The sequence below is a fragment of the Carassius auratus genome, chromosome 22 (assembly GCF_003368295.1).
Source record: "Carassius auratus strain Wakin chromosome 22, ASM336829v1, whole genome shotgun sequence".
Lineage (NCBI taxonomy): Eukaryota > Metazoa > Chordata > Actinopteri > Cypriniformes > Cyprinidae > Carassius > Carassius auratus.
Window position 1 is genome coordinate 16,242,437 of NC_039264.1, and position 14,905 is coordinate 16,257,341.

The 14,905-nt window shown below is 33.3% G+C and overlaps 1 protein-coding gene across 2 annotated transcripts in view; it reads right to left on the reverse strand.

Moving 5' to 3' along the window:
* The window catches only part of LOC113039825 (dedicator of cytokinesis protein 3-like), a 70,277-nt gene that overhangs the window by 38,034 nt on the left and 17,338 nt on the right, over nt 1-14,905 (reverse strand). For both annotated transcript variants that reach the window (XR_003275086.1, XM_026197927.1), the window contains exons 7-14: nt 10,501-10,589; nt 8,666-8,791; nt 2,595-2,719; nt 2,025-2,187; nt 1,620-1,726; nt 769-940; nt 569-666; nt 380-463 (exon numbers count right to left, since the gene is read on the reverse strand). Coding sequence is in view for 1 of the 2 variants with exons in the window: in XM_026197927.1 (XP_026053712.1) it covers nt 380-463; nt 569-666; nt 769-940; nt 1,620-1,726; nt 2,025-2,187; nt 2,595-2,719; nt 8,666-8,791; nt 10,501-10,589 (964 nt within the window). In the remaining variant the exon portion in view is untranslated. The remainder of the gene's footprint in view (nt 1-379; nt 464-568; nt 667-768; nt 941-1,619; nt 1,727-2,024; nt 2,188-2,594; nt 2,720-8,665; nt 8,792-10,500; nt 10,590-14,905) is intronic.

Below are 14,905 nucleotides of genomic sequence, written 5' to 3' on the forward strand. Positions count from 1 at the left end.
CACACAAAAACATGACAGATGTATTCAGGCCAAGAGAGGCTAGAACGTCTTGACTCTTTTTACAGGAGTACAAGAAGCTAAAGGCTCTCTGGAGACGCCACTATCAAGCAGCCGTGAACGCCTAATAATGCCTGGATCCACGCCAGCTGAAATCTTCCATTTTTCAAAACAGACACATACACACACAGCATGAGCACTCGTGAAAGAGATGAATCGTGCACATTTAAGGGTGTTCACGCAAACACACACAAACACACAGTACGTGACGGTGTGAGACTTTTGATGAATGGAAACCGGACACGTTATTAAAGCAGTGAATTATTAACGTTAGATAAGCTATGGTGCAGTCCTAGAAATGTCATTTGTTAGAGTTTCTAACCAGCGACTGAAACACCAGGGGTCCGTATTTGTCTGTGTTGTCATCCAGAATGGAGAACAGCGTGTCGAGGATGTCTTGAAGAAACTGGAGAAGAAAAACAGCAAATGGATGCAAATTACATTAAGCAGACATTAAAATCTGTTATTTTGTAAAGAATAAAATAATAAAAAAGCAAGACAGAGCTCTCACTTTGACTATTTCTTCCCCACAGACGTGCCGCAATCGCCCCAAAATGTCCATTACACGTTCTGGATGGGCTTTCCACTTCAACAAGGCCAGCAGATCGACTTCACAACACAAACACAACCAGACATTGTTACTATACTCTGAGAAGTATACACAACGACTGATTAATTAAGGACAACTGTTATTAATTGTTAGTAATTTACCATTCTGTGTAAGTTTGGTGGAAGAGAGCTGAGTGGATATCCAGAGGGTTTCCTTAGTGCTGCGCTGGAAGATGAGGCTGGACGGGATGTTGGGACAGCCGTTGAAGTCGTCTTTACAGCAGGGCAGCCCCAGGTACAGCGCGTGGTTACTGAAGGTGGTGTTTTCATCACACTGATCCACAGACAGGAGAGAGATTTACAGGTTAAACTGGGTCACCATTAGTTAAAATAAATCAATTAAACTTGAAATAAAGGAAATTTAATAATACATAGTATAAAAACCTTATTTCTGCAAGTTGCCAAGATAACCTAGTTTAACTTAAAGTGCCAAAATAACCCAAAAAATGTATAAATAAATGAAAAAAAAAATCACAGACACACTGCTAAATTACATAAATAATAATAATAATAATAATAATAATAATAATAATAATAATATTATAGAAAACGTTACTAATAGGTAAGTGGATTAAAGTTTTTTTTTGTGCCACTTTCAAAAATGTATATACTGATATATTTTTAATATTATGTGTAACATTTTATTAAGTAATTAACTAAATATGAAGTGCATTTAATAATTATTCTATATTATTATTATTATTATTTATATAATCTAAAGCATAAATATTTTAATGTACATACTGTAATTGTTATTATTTTAATGTAATTCAAATAACTTTTTTTACTGGAATACCTAATTAAAATTAAGCTTAACTACACAAAAAAAATTATAAAATGAAAATAACATTAAATAATAAAAATCTGTCAAATATCATGTCTTCCACACATCTTGAAACTTGCATCTTTTTTTATTATTTATGTTGTTTCACATAGCGTAAAGTCTGCCTAACCTTGTAGACGTAAAGCTCATGGCTCTCATCTGACAGTGTGGTGCCATCTTCTCTCATGAGTGGAGTGAAAGCAAAGCCAAAAAGCTTCTTTTCACCTTTGTCCTTTGCTGTAGAAATAAAATAAAAATAGTCAAATAGTCAAGTCAAAAAACTTAAATATATCAAGTAGTGCATGCATCATATAACCCAACAAGTTGGATAATAACTAATAAAACAGCATCTCATCCATTTTAAAAAGCAAAAATGTTATTTTTGTAAATACATTCATATTTAGGCACAAACTGTATTTGTATTAGTTGATCAATTTCAGTCATTTAGGCATAAGCCTTTAGATCAAATGTCGGGAGAAAAATCAATTGACTAAAATGCATGCAAAATTGTTCCAGCAGTGTGCAAAGTCTTTACTTGAGCAGTGTCTGAACTCAAAGCGCAGATGGGAGCCGCGGAAGCGGTCGATGGGGATGGGCAGTTTGATGACCTCACTCCAGCGAGGACTGTTGTTGTGGTAGAGGACAAAAGAGCGGTACTCGCTAATGTTGTGTTCTCCTGAGCCCAGACTAATGCACTCCTGATAAAAGATAGAAGAAAATGGAGACCATCTGCTTTTATGTGGCTTTATAGTGTGCATCAAAGTTTGCGACACCAACATTTACGATGGGCTTATGTAAAATACATCAGAAAGTCCCAAACTCATTTACTCCTCCAAACTGACTTCAATTTCGTCTGGACTAAATGATTCACCACATGAGCTACAGATCACTGATATGTTTTTCAGAGATAGTTTATCCGAAATTGAGAATTCTTTCATTATTCACTCCCTCGTGTCTTCCCGAACCTCAGATTTTTTATTTCATTATTCATGCAATACAACTCCTTAAAATGTCTCCCTTTATACAACATTGGAACAACATTAGGGTGAGTAAATGATGGCAAAGTTTTGGCAAACTATTATTTTATTAAGGCAGGTTGACATACTTTGAGGATCTCGCCGTCAGCGTAGAGCACATACATGGTGACCTCGATGTTCTTCTGAACGCTCTTGCCTCCTCTCTCAAAGTCTCCTCTCTCCAGCATGAGGTAGAGGTCATTGCGTATGTCGCCTGAAGATAGAAACACACACACACACACACATTGTTTGGCAATATTAGTCTTTTTCAATTTGACTTGGTAAAACTGCTTGTTACAAATACGTTGTACTTTTGTTACTTATATTTTCGCTTTAGAGAATTATTGCACGGAAAACTCAACATTCACGTATCGCCACATGGAGTTTATAAAAGTTCCGACATCCTAGATCAAAATCTGATGACAAATTTTAAAGAAATAGCAACAAAATGTTTTTTGTTTGGTAACTTTTGTGTGTGTGTGTGTGTGTTGTGGATTTTTCCTTTTATATTTTCACTTTGGACGGTTACTTCAAAAAAAAAATACAACATTTATGTGTCACCACACAGAGTTGAAAAAAATTAGACGCCCTAGACAAAACAAATGCAATGACAAATTTTAAATAAACACACAAAAGGGTCGCACAAACACTTTTTTAATCTTTTCAAAAAGATATCACTTTTTGGTATCATCTATTTATTTATTTATTTATTTGCTTGCTTGGTAAAACTGCACCTGTTACAAATACGTTGATTTTTTTTTTTATATATATATACTTATATTCATATTTTTGTTTTGTATAATTATTACAAGAAACAATTAACATGCATGTGTTACCAAGTGGATTTGAAAAACGTTCTGTCATTCTAGACAGAAATCTGATGGACAATTTTAAAGAAACAGTTGCACAGTTTAAGAGTTTTCCCTCCATATTCTATCTTTCTCTCTATATATAAATACATATTTTCTCTTTTTTCTTACTAAAACAACACCTGTCAAAAATAACAACAACAACAAAAAAAACATTGGGTTCAAACATCAGTTCATATATCCTGTATTGAAACTAATTTAAATACATTTTAAAGAAACAGTCAGACAAATATTTCGTTCAGCAATTGTAATCGTTTAAGTGCACTGTAAGTGTAAACATGTACACATTTATATTACGTTTTTCTTTACGTTAGATTTCTATTTCTATAACTCATTTATTTTAAAATATTTTTGCAGTCATTAATAAAGTTGCTGGCAAACTGTTTTACTTATTTGCAAAGCCCCATTTCAGTTTGGACCCTGAATAAAGATACACGCTCAAAACCAACATACATCAGTCTACCACGACTAACCCATAAACGTTGGATAGATGCAATAACTGTATATAAATTTGTTAGCATGTTCCTAAATCTATTTTATTTAAACTTAAGAGAAAATATGATCTTGGATGGACAAGGGAAACTTAATTTAGCTTCACTTTTAAACCCTTTTACAGACTGTAATAAAAGCTATTGCTACATAAAAGGTCAAATGGTTTGTCAAGCTAAACTGCTGAAGTGAAACAGTGCCTACTGGCTGTAAGAAATCTCATCAAACTTGAGTTCAACCAGTCTTTTACACCATGATTCCACATGTAACCTTGGTTTTCAGTCGACTCTTTCATTATCAACCTCATTCTCTTCATGACCCAGCAGCCCACATTCTTAGAGCCGAGCGGCAAGCATCTGAATCATAATATTCGAAATAAACACAGAGTCTCTCTGGAATTGTGCTTAGCTCTTACCCGTCTACCCAGGGGAACAAAGTTTTAGCTGTTAGTGAAAGAAGTTGTGGGTTTAATTAGATTTCTTCCAATTACAGCTGAAGCAATAAAAGAGAATGTGTAGCTCTTCAGAGCGCCGCTAGAAACCATTTCTCCAGCTGACACCCACCCTGCAGACATTTATGAGTGCAGATATGTATATTCCGGTAAACACCTTTAAAGAACAGCTTAAATTTGCTCTGATGCCACCAGATGTCCCTTGAATGTCTTTACTGGGGGTGGATTTACTGGGGGAGAAAGATATACAGGAAACCGATTTGCGCAATAATACTGTCTCGTTATTCTGTGTGTAATGTGAATAATGAAATAGTTTACTTGACTTTTACTTGCAAGATGAGAAAATTGAGAATGACTCATGCATTTTGAATAACAAGGAACAAAATTGACAGCCTGAGGACCTTTGCAAACATTATGAATCTTCATTATACTGTACGTATAAACTAATATTACAAAAGTAGAACAGAATATAACAAACATCTGCTCTTCTAAAAGTGTCCAAACAAAAGTGAATATATATATATATATATATATATATATGTGTGTGTGTGTGTGTGTGTGTGTGTGTGTGTGTGTGTGTGTGTGTGTGTGTGTGTGTGTGTGTGTGTGTGTGTGTGTGTGTGTGTGTGTGTGTGTGTGCGTGCGTGTGTGCGTGTGTGTATGTGTAAAGAATGCAAAGAAATTTTGTCAAGTTTGATTTTACATTTTCTGTTACCTTTGCAAGATCTACATTTACATTAAAATATTCAAACTTTCCAATTTTTTATTGATTATTGTTGCTTATTTGTTCTATTGCACATCATTATTACACAGGGTTATAATAGTTAACAAAAACTGAAACTGAAAAATTAAAACCATAAAAAATATACTCAAAATGGAAACATTGACATAAATAATAATAATAAAAAAATGAAAACATTACCAAAAAAGAGAATTAAAATAATAATAATAATAATAAAACCTATATAGACAAGTTATATAAAATCCTAAAAATAACAAAATTATTAAACCTTTAACTAAAATCTAACTTATTTTTTTTTATTATTGAAATATTTATAAAAAAAAAAAATTTTAGGATACTTTAGATGAAATTGTAAAGTACTGATGGGTAGATCTTTAAGTATCTTTATACTTTCAATACTAATTCTGTACTGAATGAGCTTTAAAGTTTAAATAAATAATTGTATTAATACATTGTTAGGTTAGAAGCAATTTCTTTTAAATCTTCGAAAATTATCTGGAGTCATTAGAAAACAAAAGTTGATAAAGCTCAATTACGATCTGTATTTATTGTTAGTAAATGTTTCTCAACTCAATTCATACTGTTTAAAATTATTAATACAACGTTAAAATGCTATTAAAACATATTTTGAATAAATAATACCAATATCATTACTAGAATCGATATTGACTATATTGGCCATGACGCTTTACTTAATATCAGATCAAAAATAAAGTAAGCTCACTTTCAACATCCCAAAACACAAATGCAACTGTTAGTGAATCGACCAAGAAAAATATCTAGATAAGAAAGCAAATACGACCACAACTGTTTTCAGAAACAGTGAATGGAATAGACAAAGCTTTATTTGGTAAAAGCAAATAAAGAGTCCATCTGTATATATTACACTTAGATTAGCTTACATTACTAAAAGTATTTTTATTGTTAAACTATTAAAATCCATTTAAAATTTAAAGCTGAGATAAAATAAAATAAAAACATTAGATGATAAACTTATAAAACTTTCACAAAAAAAGAAAAATCACTTAGTTTTTTTTTCTCTCAAACTTAAACTATTTAAAACATTTTGAAATAAAAGCTGTAAAAAAATAATAATAATAATAATAAACGAGTGCCACAATTACTAAAACTATTTAGCTTTAAATGAAAGTCATGGTTAGTTTGATTCGTGGCTTAAAACTTTCTGGAATCTCAATGGAGTAAGTGAGTGTGAAAAACACGTACAGAGCCAAGGCTGTTGAAAAAAAGGCATTAAAAAGAAACAGAAAAAGCTGAAATGGATGATGCAATATCAACCCGTCACAACACCAACACAAGAAAAGGAATGCACAAATAAATCTGGAGCGGTTTTGTTAAACAAACTCATCTCCAGCTTATTGAAAATGTCATGAAAATGAATAATTCTCAAAGCTTACGGCACTTCAAGTGTCATTAACATTTCATAATGCTAACAGTTCAAGACTTAATATCATTTGACAGACATTTTTTTTTTTTTTTCGCAATGGATCCCAGCGCTGGGACTATGCTTTAGAAACCTGGCCAGTTTGATCTTTTCAGGGAACAAAGTAAATGCAGCAATTTGAAATAAGATTACAAGGGTTTTTCCCTTTCAGAAACCCAAGGAACCATGGTTCTCAGAGGACTATTGACTTTCAAAATGCTGAATTTAAAGAGCCCAGCCTTGTCTGTGATTATAATCGAACTACTTCAGGTTGATCGATCCGTGGATGATAAACCAATCATTGAGCCCTTCAGAAAAGCAAGGAAGTTTTAACTCAGAGACAAATGAGAGGGATCCTCAGAAGAAGATGGACGACCAATCAATCCACCAACCACTGAAGGACATCTGGGACTACATGACTGATGTGCAAGTTTATGGATGAAGAGAAGAGATATTGCACAGGGCTACACAATTTTGACACTGAAGACTGTTAGGGAATAGACTCGGGAGCCAGCAGGCCATCCAATGACTCAAAATTTTGAAAGAACATGCAGTGACATGATTTTATTAAGAGAGCAACTTTGAGAAGCCCCCAGGCTCATTCTGAATCACAGGGAAGGGATTTCATAACTCAACTTTGACGTGGCAGGAGTCCACTTGGTTTTACAGGCCCTCTGGGGTTTGGAGCAGAGAGCCAGTACAGTCTATCAAAATGTGGGTCATATTCATTTATATAAGCCTGATTCTATGCATTTAAAAGGCAATAAGGGTGATTATGTGCTGTTTCGTGTGATTATTAGTCATCTAAAGGCCTTTTCACAAGACTCGCTTAAGGGCTTCCCCGTCGACTTTGACCTCGACTTGAAAAGCATTGCAGATAGCGTCATGGAAGAGAGGTTTTATGAGGCTGCTAGGTAGTGAGGAAACTCTTTAGAAGGGAAAAGGTTTGTAGTGATTCCTTTGACACAAAGAAGATCAGCCGAAGTTTGGGTAAAGGTACACTGACATTTATTATTGTTGTCAAATTATAATTTTTTTAGCAGCTGAAATCCAGTGATTTCATTAAGATGCGATCTGGAGTTTGCAACCACCTATATCACCTCAGAAACCATCTACTGTATCGACAACCTAGCAACAAGCTAAAATCACGTTAGTATCAGCATAGTAAAACGGAGTCAAACTTTATTATTTCACTTGAAAAGAGTGGCGATATTAACATTTCTGGCCGATATGTTCAGCCGTATACATTTTTTGTTATTTCCGATAACCGATAAATAGCCAGTATTAAAATTTGAGACTATTTTGTTTAGTTAAAATAAAAATGAAAAACAAAAACTAAATAATAATAATAAATTAATGGATTCATATGCTAATAAACAATATGATACCAATATATTGTGCATCTGTATGAATTACTTCTCTTACAATGTAGATAGTTTACACTGTTTTATCTAAATAAATACAATATTTTTTTTATAAATAAAGAAATAAAATTCTACAATACACATTAAAATTAAATTATAACATTTTTTTAAGACTAACTTATTAATTAGTCACTATTAAGTGATGGTCAAATATGATCGAAAAGTTAAAAATAAAGGAAATGAGCATGGAGTGCTAAGCAGCTAATATCGGCCAATATAATCTAAATATATATATATATATATATATATCAGCCAATAACTGATATAGTACTGACATATTGTGCATTGCGTATGAATAACTATAATTACTATATTGTTAACATTAAGAATTTATAGTGTTTTTGTCTAAGAAATTAATTTAGGCATACTAACATCTACAGTATGAAAAGTGGATATTCATTTTCAGATTTGTTATAGATTAGATTTAACAAAGTTATTCAATTATTAGTATGTTTAATTACTTCATTTAATTGAATATTAAATGCATCTAGATTCAAAAATAAGGAAAATGGTCATGCAGAACTAAATAGCCAACATCAGCTAATATATTTAAAAACTCTAATATCGGCCAGTAACCGATATGGTGCCACCATATTGTGCTCTGTGAATAACTCTTACAATACTGTACATTTTCTAACTTTAACTTGCTGCAAATGACCATTACTTTCAGACCATGAGTATAAAATCTTGGAATATGGCTTGGATTCATTAAGTTCAGCCGTGACCTTCATGACACTGACTTACCTGGCATGATCACATCAGGGAAGCCAAGTTTGCGTGTGATGGCCACACCGCGGTTGAATATCATGGGGTTTTCCCTGCGCACCTGCTCCATGTCGCCCCTCAACAGCTGCAGTGAGATGATTAGACCTGCACGAGAAAAAGAGTTTGGGGAATTAAGAGACAACCACTCTAATTATCCGTGTGATTACGTTCGTATTTATTTAGTAAAATAGGCCTTTGATTGGAAGAATGTACCAGAGAGATTGCATTTCTGTCACGATTTTGTTCAGGTCTCTATGCCGGCTGCCAGTAACTGCTACAATTCAATTCAATCAAGATATTGTTTTGGGTCTACAATGCTGCTAATGACCTGGCTCCCTGCTACCTTCAATCCTTCATTAAATCGCACACACCGGCCCTCCTGCCGCAATCAGTCATCCTGATTGCCTGGCTCCCGTCAGTTCCCAGTGGGAAGGATTTCTGTTCATCCAGGTCCAGAAATACTTCTAGGCCTTCCCCTCGATGGTGGAATAAACTCTCAATTAGAACAGCTAACATACTAATTACTACTGAACGATACCTCAAGACACACCTCTACCATATTCATTATCCACTAGAACTAGACTGTCCTTACTTTGCTTGCTGATGCAGCTCATTGTAAGTGTTCGTCTGATCTAGACTTTCAGTATTACTTTGAACTATTTCATTAATTTCCAAATGTTTAAGTTAATGCTGCTTGGTTTATACTATTGACAATAGACCATTTTTGTCTAATAAACGTGACCACACTTTAATGCTGCAGGCCAGTAACCAACCACATATAGCACCATAGTGTTACTGTAGCTCAATTGGTAGAGCACTGCACTGTCAAGCGCAAGGTTGGGGGTTCGTATCCCCAAGAATACATGATAGGTAAAAATTGATAGCCTGAATGCACTGTAAGTTGCTTTGGATAAAAGCGTCTGCTAAATGCATACATTTTATTTAATTTATATAGGCTAAAAACACATTGGCAACCGCTCAGTAACACTCTGGAAACCAACGACAACATCCTAATATTAACATTTCATACAATTTCGTCTAATTAAACAACAACAACAAAAAAATCTTATTTTCTAATTGTCTGAAGCCCTAAACACACTGCACCATTTTTCAATATTACTTTATTCAATATAAATATGACTCATCATTTCTCAGATGTTCTACGAAAACCTGTTTCCACCACAGGATAAAAAATAAAAACGTACCTGCATATATATATATATATTTTTTTTTTTTTTTTTTTTTTTTTGCAATATATCTCAAAACAGAATCGTGAGATATAAACTCAGATTTGCTAGACACTAACCCAAAATTGTGAGATATAAACTCAGATTTGCTAGACACTACCCCAAAATTGTGAGACATAAACTCATAATTGAAAGAACAAAGTCAGAATTGTAAGATGTTATTTCACAACTCTGAGAAGAAACTCCAAATTGTGAGATATAAACACAAGATAGTGAGATAAAAGTCAGAATTGTGAAAGAAAGTCGCAATTAAATTAAACTTTTAAATGTAAACTAAGAATTAAGAGATAAAAAATACCCAATTGTGTTAAGGCGCTGAACACAAAAAAGTTCCCCACACAGATCTTGTCTTTTTCCAAGTTAGTCACTTGAATTCATATGACTTTATAAAATTATAGAATTTGAAGAAAACTAGACAACCACATATAGTTATTTTAACAAAACAAGTGAAATATTGACTATAACAGCAGGATAATGGACAGACTGTTCAGTTTCTGTGAAACCGAACGCTCTTCATCTGATAATAACACTTAGATCAAGTGTACATCCATTTGGAAGTGCACTTACCGTAGTTAGTGCTGGGAGCGGTGTATTTGGTACTGGACTTGCGGATAATGTTCTCATGAATCTGGTACCACTCGTTTTCATTATTACACCTGTGAAAGAGAGAAGAAAAAGGACAAACGATTATAGCAAGGGAAACATGTTGTTGTTCAGATGAAGCAGGTGGGATTGGTAACCTCAGTATTCAAAAGCTTGGAGTCACAAATGTCATTTGACAGTAAACAGTAAATGTAACTCAGTTTCAAAAGTAAAAGGTCTTGTCCTAAGGCAGCTTTGCAGTATGCTTACAAATGTGCCAAGACTTGAAGTAAAAACTGGGCTTTCATCCAGTCAAAGAGAAATATTCATTTGCCACAATTCCCAGTGATCCTCTAGTTTAGCACGACTGCTTAATGAAGATCCCTTCTCAAAATGTTGGAAAATAAATTTGAGTGTTAAATGAGTGTTTAAAGTACATGAAAGTCAACATAAAATACTATTTGCACTTTACTTGTATAAAACAGGATTTTCAACAAGAGCTATGTTTTATTGTCATTTGTATTATGAAAAAGTCGTTACAAACCAGAGTAGTCCATTATGACTAGGAACAAGCATGCGCCTTCACTTTTATGTCAAGAAAACTTCAATTAATCAACAAAAAGACAATTTTATAATCTAGTAATTTATTAGATATTTCAGATATTGTTCCTTATTATGTACATTTAAAATTAACATAGAGAAACACAATCTTGTCCGTTTTATCTGTCATTTTCTATGACATTTATTCATTGGTTTATTGATTTACTTGATATTTTGTATCTTCAACATTATTATATAAAAATATAATAAAACAAAGTAATTATTAGCATATTTTTAAATACTTTTTTTTGTCATTGCTGGTGTTAAAACGTTAAATCAAATGTAAATGAAATAAAAATAAAATCAAATGAATGAATGAATGAGTGAGTGAATGAATGAATAAATGAAATGTTTAATCTAAACATTTGTATATATCTGTATATCTCTTTTTTAATACTGTGTTTATATTTTATAATTCAAATATAATTATCAAACTCAAATCCTAGTTTATATCTTAAAATTTAATTCTGAGCTTATATCTCAATAACAAAAAAAAAAACAATAATGTTTATGCTTAGAAAAAATAATCTGATCATTGCTATATATATCGGTATATCATATATTCATAGGAATTTGACATTAAATTATGTTTTATGAAAATTTAATACTAGTGCTATAAAGGCCCGTTCACACCAAGCACAATAACTATAAAGATTACGATAAAGATATAGTTTTTTATCTATAAAATCGTTCTCAATATTAAAGAATAGCGGAGTCCACACCACAACTATAACGATAAAGGCACAGAAATATCGTTGGAATCACTTTCAGAACAATTTTTTTTTCCTGATGAACAATAAAAAACATCAATCCTGCTGTAATGAGCTCGAGAATTTAAAGCAGCAGACGCACGTCCGCTTAGAATACACAAACAATATCGTTCGCTGGTGTGGACGCTAATATCGTTATCTTTATAGTTATCTTTATAGTTATCGTTTTTGGTGTGACGGGCCTTAACCCTTTTCTACTTCGTAAAACAATACATAAACATAAACAAACTAACACAAAACAAAGCTAAGTAAAGCAAAACAAAGTGAAAGAAAAAACTAAATTATATAAATAAATAAAATGAAATCCTTTATCAGTCCTTTTTGATTAGTAATAATCTCAAGATGTTGAAGCATAAAAACCATCAGCAAAATTCTTAAGTAAGACAAATCTATAATTTTTTGGAGAATGGTGCTAAAGAGTTTTAGGTTGTATCCAATGTCCGTTTCTACAAAAGAAGTGGTATATCTTTGACGCCGAGTGTAGAATAACCTATAATCAAGACAATTAACCCCTAACCGACACAGCTGCATTATCATTTGCATGCAGCGTTTGTCAATTGGCACTTTGAGCGATATAATGGGGAGTGAAAAAACCACGCAGTCAAATACAGCCAAGTGTTGAGAGCCATCTCAATGAAGCAAATCACGACACTCTACTGCTTTAAAGCAGAGAAGTGCGGTGCTCTCAAGAGACAGAACAGAGCCATATGCTACATTCCAGCATCAGTAGCTGCTAAGTCGCTGTGGGCTAGCTGTTGGAGGTTCGAACAGCAGCTTTCTGGCCTGAGGGGAAGTGATGTCATTACTGCCTGATCCAGAAGTGACTAAACCCTTCATGGCAGCTGAAAAGGGACCTCCGCGCTATGCTAATGCTAGTGTTTGTGGTGGCTTAGCGGGCAGATGCTTTGTGGGAACTCCCACAGAGTCCATCTGGTTGGCTGTCTTGGCGACTGGCTCCAAGGGCGTCAAGGGTGGTTCTGGTCTGTCGCTCGGAGGGTCACAACAGCATTGCACCAACACAGGCTGTTTGATGGAAAGCGCTAAATTCCAGAAGACAAAAAAAATATCTGCTGCAAATCTGATCGGATCAACTGTCGGTCTGGTTTCTCATGACATTACGTTCCTAAAAGTCTACCACTAGATGTCCCTAGAAACTAGTCCAGCCTGATCACACATGCAAACACATGTATTGTGGAAACATGCATTTTTATATATCTTTAAAAATATATAAATATATTTGTTCCTCTCTTACAACCTCAAAGATACTGATCTGCTCACTTAAGCCCAAAGAACAGGGAAGTCTTCAGGGCTCAACAAAAAGACTGACCCAGGGCGAGTGTTAGAGAGATTCATGCTAGCTGACAGAGCTGTGACTCGCCCTACAGAAGCATTGCTGAGTCACGACATCTTGCACACATTTGTATGTCTTACATTTGGTTTTCTGCAACACTGTGCAGAGTAATGGTGAAAACTGTGCTGCTTGAAACATTTCACTAAGGTTACTATATATAGACATTGTCATAATTAATATGGATTTAAAAAATACAGTTGTATCTTAAATACATATACACATATGAATATAGTATGGAGTTACATACATTAATACAAACTGTGTGTCTTAATCATGCACTGTAAATGTATGTAATCTTAATAAATAAATAAATACAAACATGCTACACAAATAAAAAAAATACATAATATTATAAAAATACAATAGGAATTATATAATTTGTATATTTTATATATATATAACTGTATATTTATTTTGTCATTATTTTTTAATGATTTAATTTAATCATTTTATTTTGTTTTAGTTAAATAAATAGGTAAATAACATTATTTACATATTTAGCTTATGAATATAACTACTTGGGATTTATAATAATGTAATACACTGTCTGTTTGAACTGTTTTGATATTTTAAGTGTTATTAAATTAAATGTGCAATTATTTAATTTTAATAAATAAACAAATGCATTTATACTTAAACCAATATTATAAATAGTGTAGTAAGTATTATTAGTAGTAAACACATATTATAAATAATAAGAACTATTATTCATAATTGAGCACAAATAAATACAGAAATTAATAATAATAATAATAACAACAACAAATAAAAACAACATAATAAAAACAACAAATTGGCATTTTAGAAAGCTTTCTGAAGAATCTTATGACAATGAAGTCTTTATTGTTGGCTGCTAAAAATTCTGTATTACATCAATTAAATAAATAGCATATTCAAAGAGAAAACAATTATTTTAAATTGTAAAATAATTTCAGTATAGTACTGTTTTTACTGTATCTTGATTAAATAAATGAAGTATAAGAGGAACATAAGAGAAACCTTTTTATATCTATACATACACACATATACTGTTGGTTTTAATTTACTTACTTACTAATTTTCTTTATAATGTTTTTGAAAGTAGTCTAAATATAATCTCATTCCAAAGCCCCTCACACACAATGAATGTTTAAAATGTTTAATTGACGGAGCAAAGCCACAGGTTCGTTCACCACAACATCACAAATAATGCATTCCCCAGCACTTGTGCACAGTATCGATCCTTCACTTCAACGTTACTGCATTCCTCCTAGTCTCACAGACACTGATGGCTTAATATCCGATTTTTTGATTGTTGGGGGTTTCCAAACGAACCTAGACTTTGTCTCCTCTTTCTCAACACACAAGCGCCATTCATTTTTTTTTCTTTCCTTGATTTCTCTTTCTTTTACCAGTTCTGTCAGTTCCCCAGCCAATAAAACAGAGGAGGCTTTCTGCATGGCTGCACGCTGAGGTAATGAACGTCTGTGATGGAGATAGCTGGAGGACTGGAGCACGTGTGCCATCCACAGGGGAGGATTTCAGAGACAGCTTCACAGCACAAACCACACGCAATGTCTTTTCTGTTCGAAACAACAGCAAATGTACGCTGCGGCTAATGCAGCTAATTATTAACGTAGCTAAGAACATAGCTCAATATTAGCTCTGTTCCAAAAACCTAGTATACTGC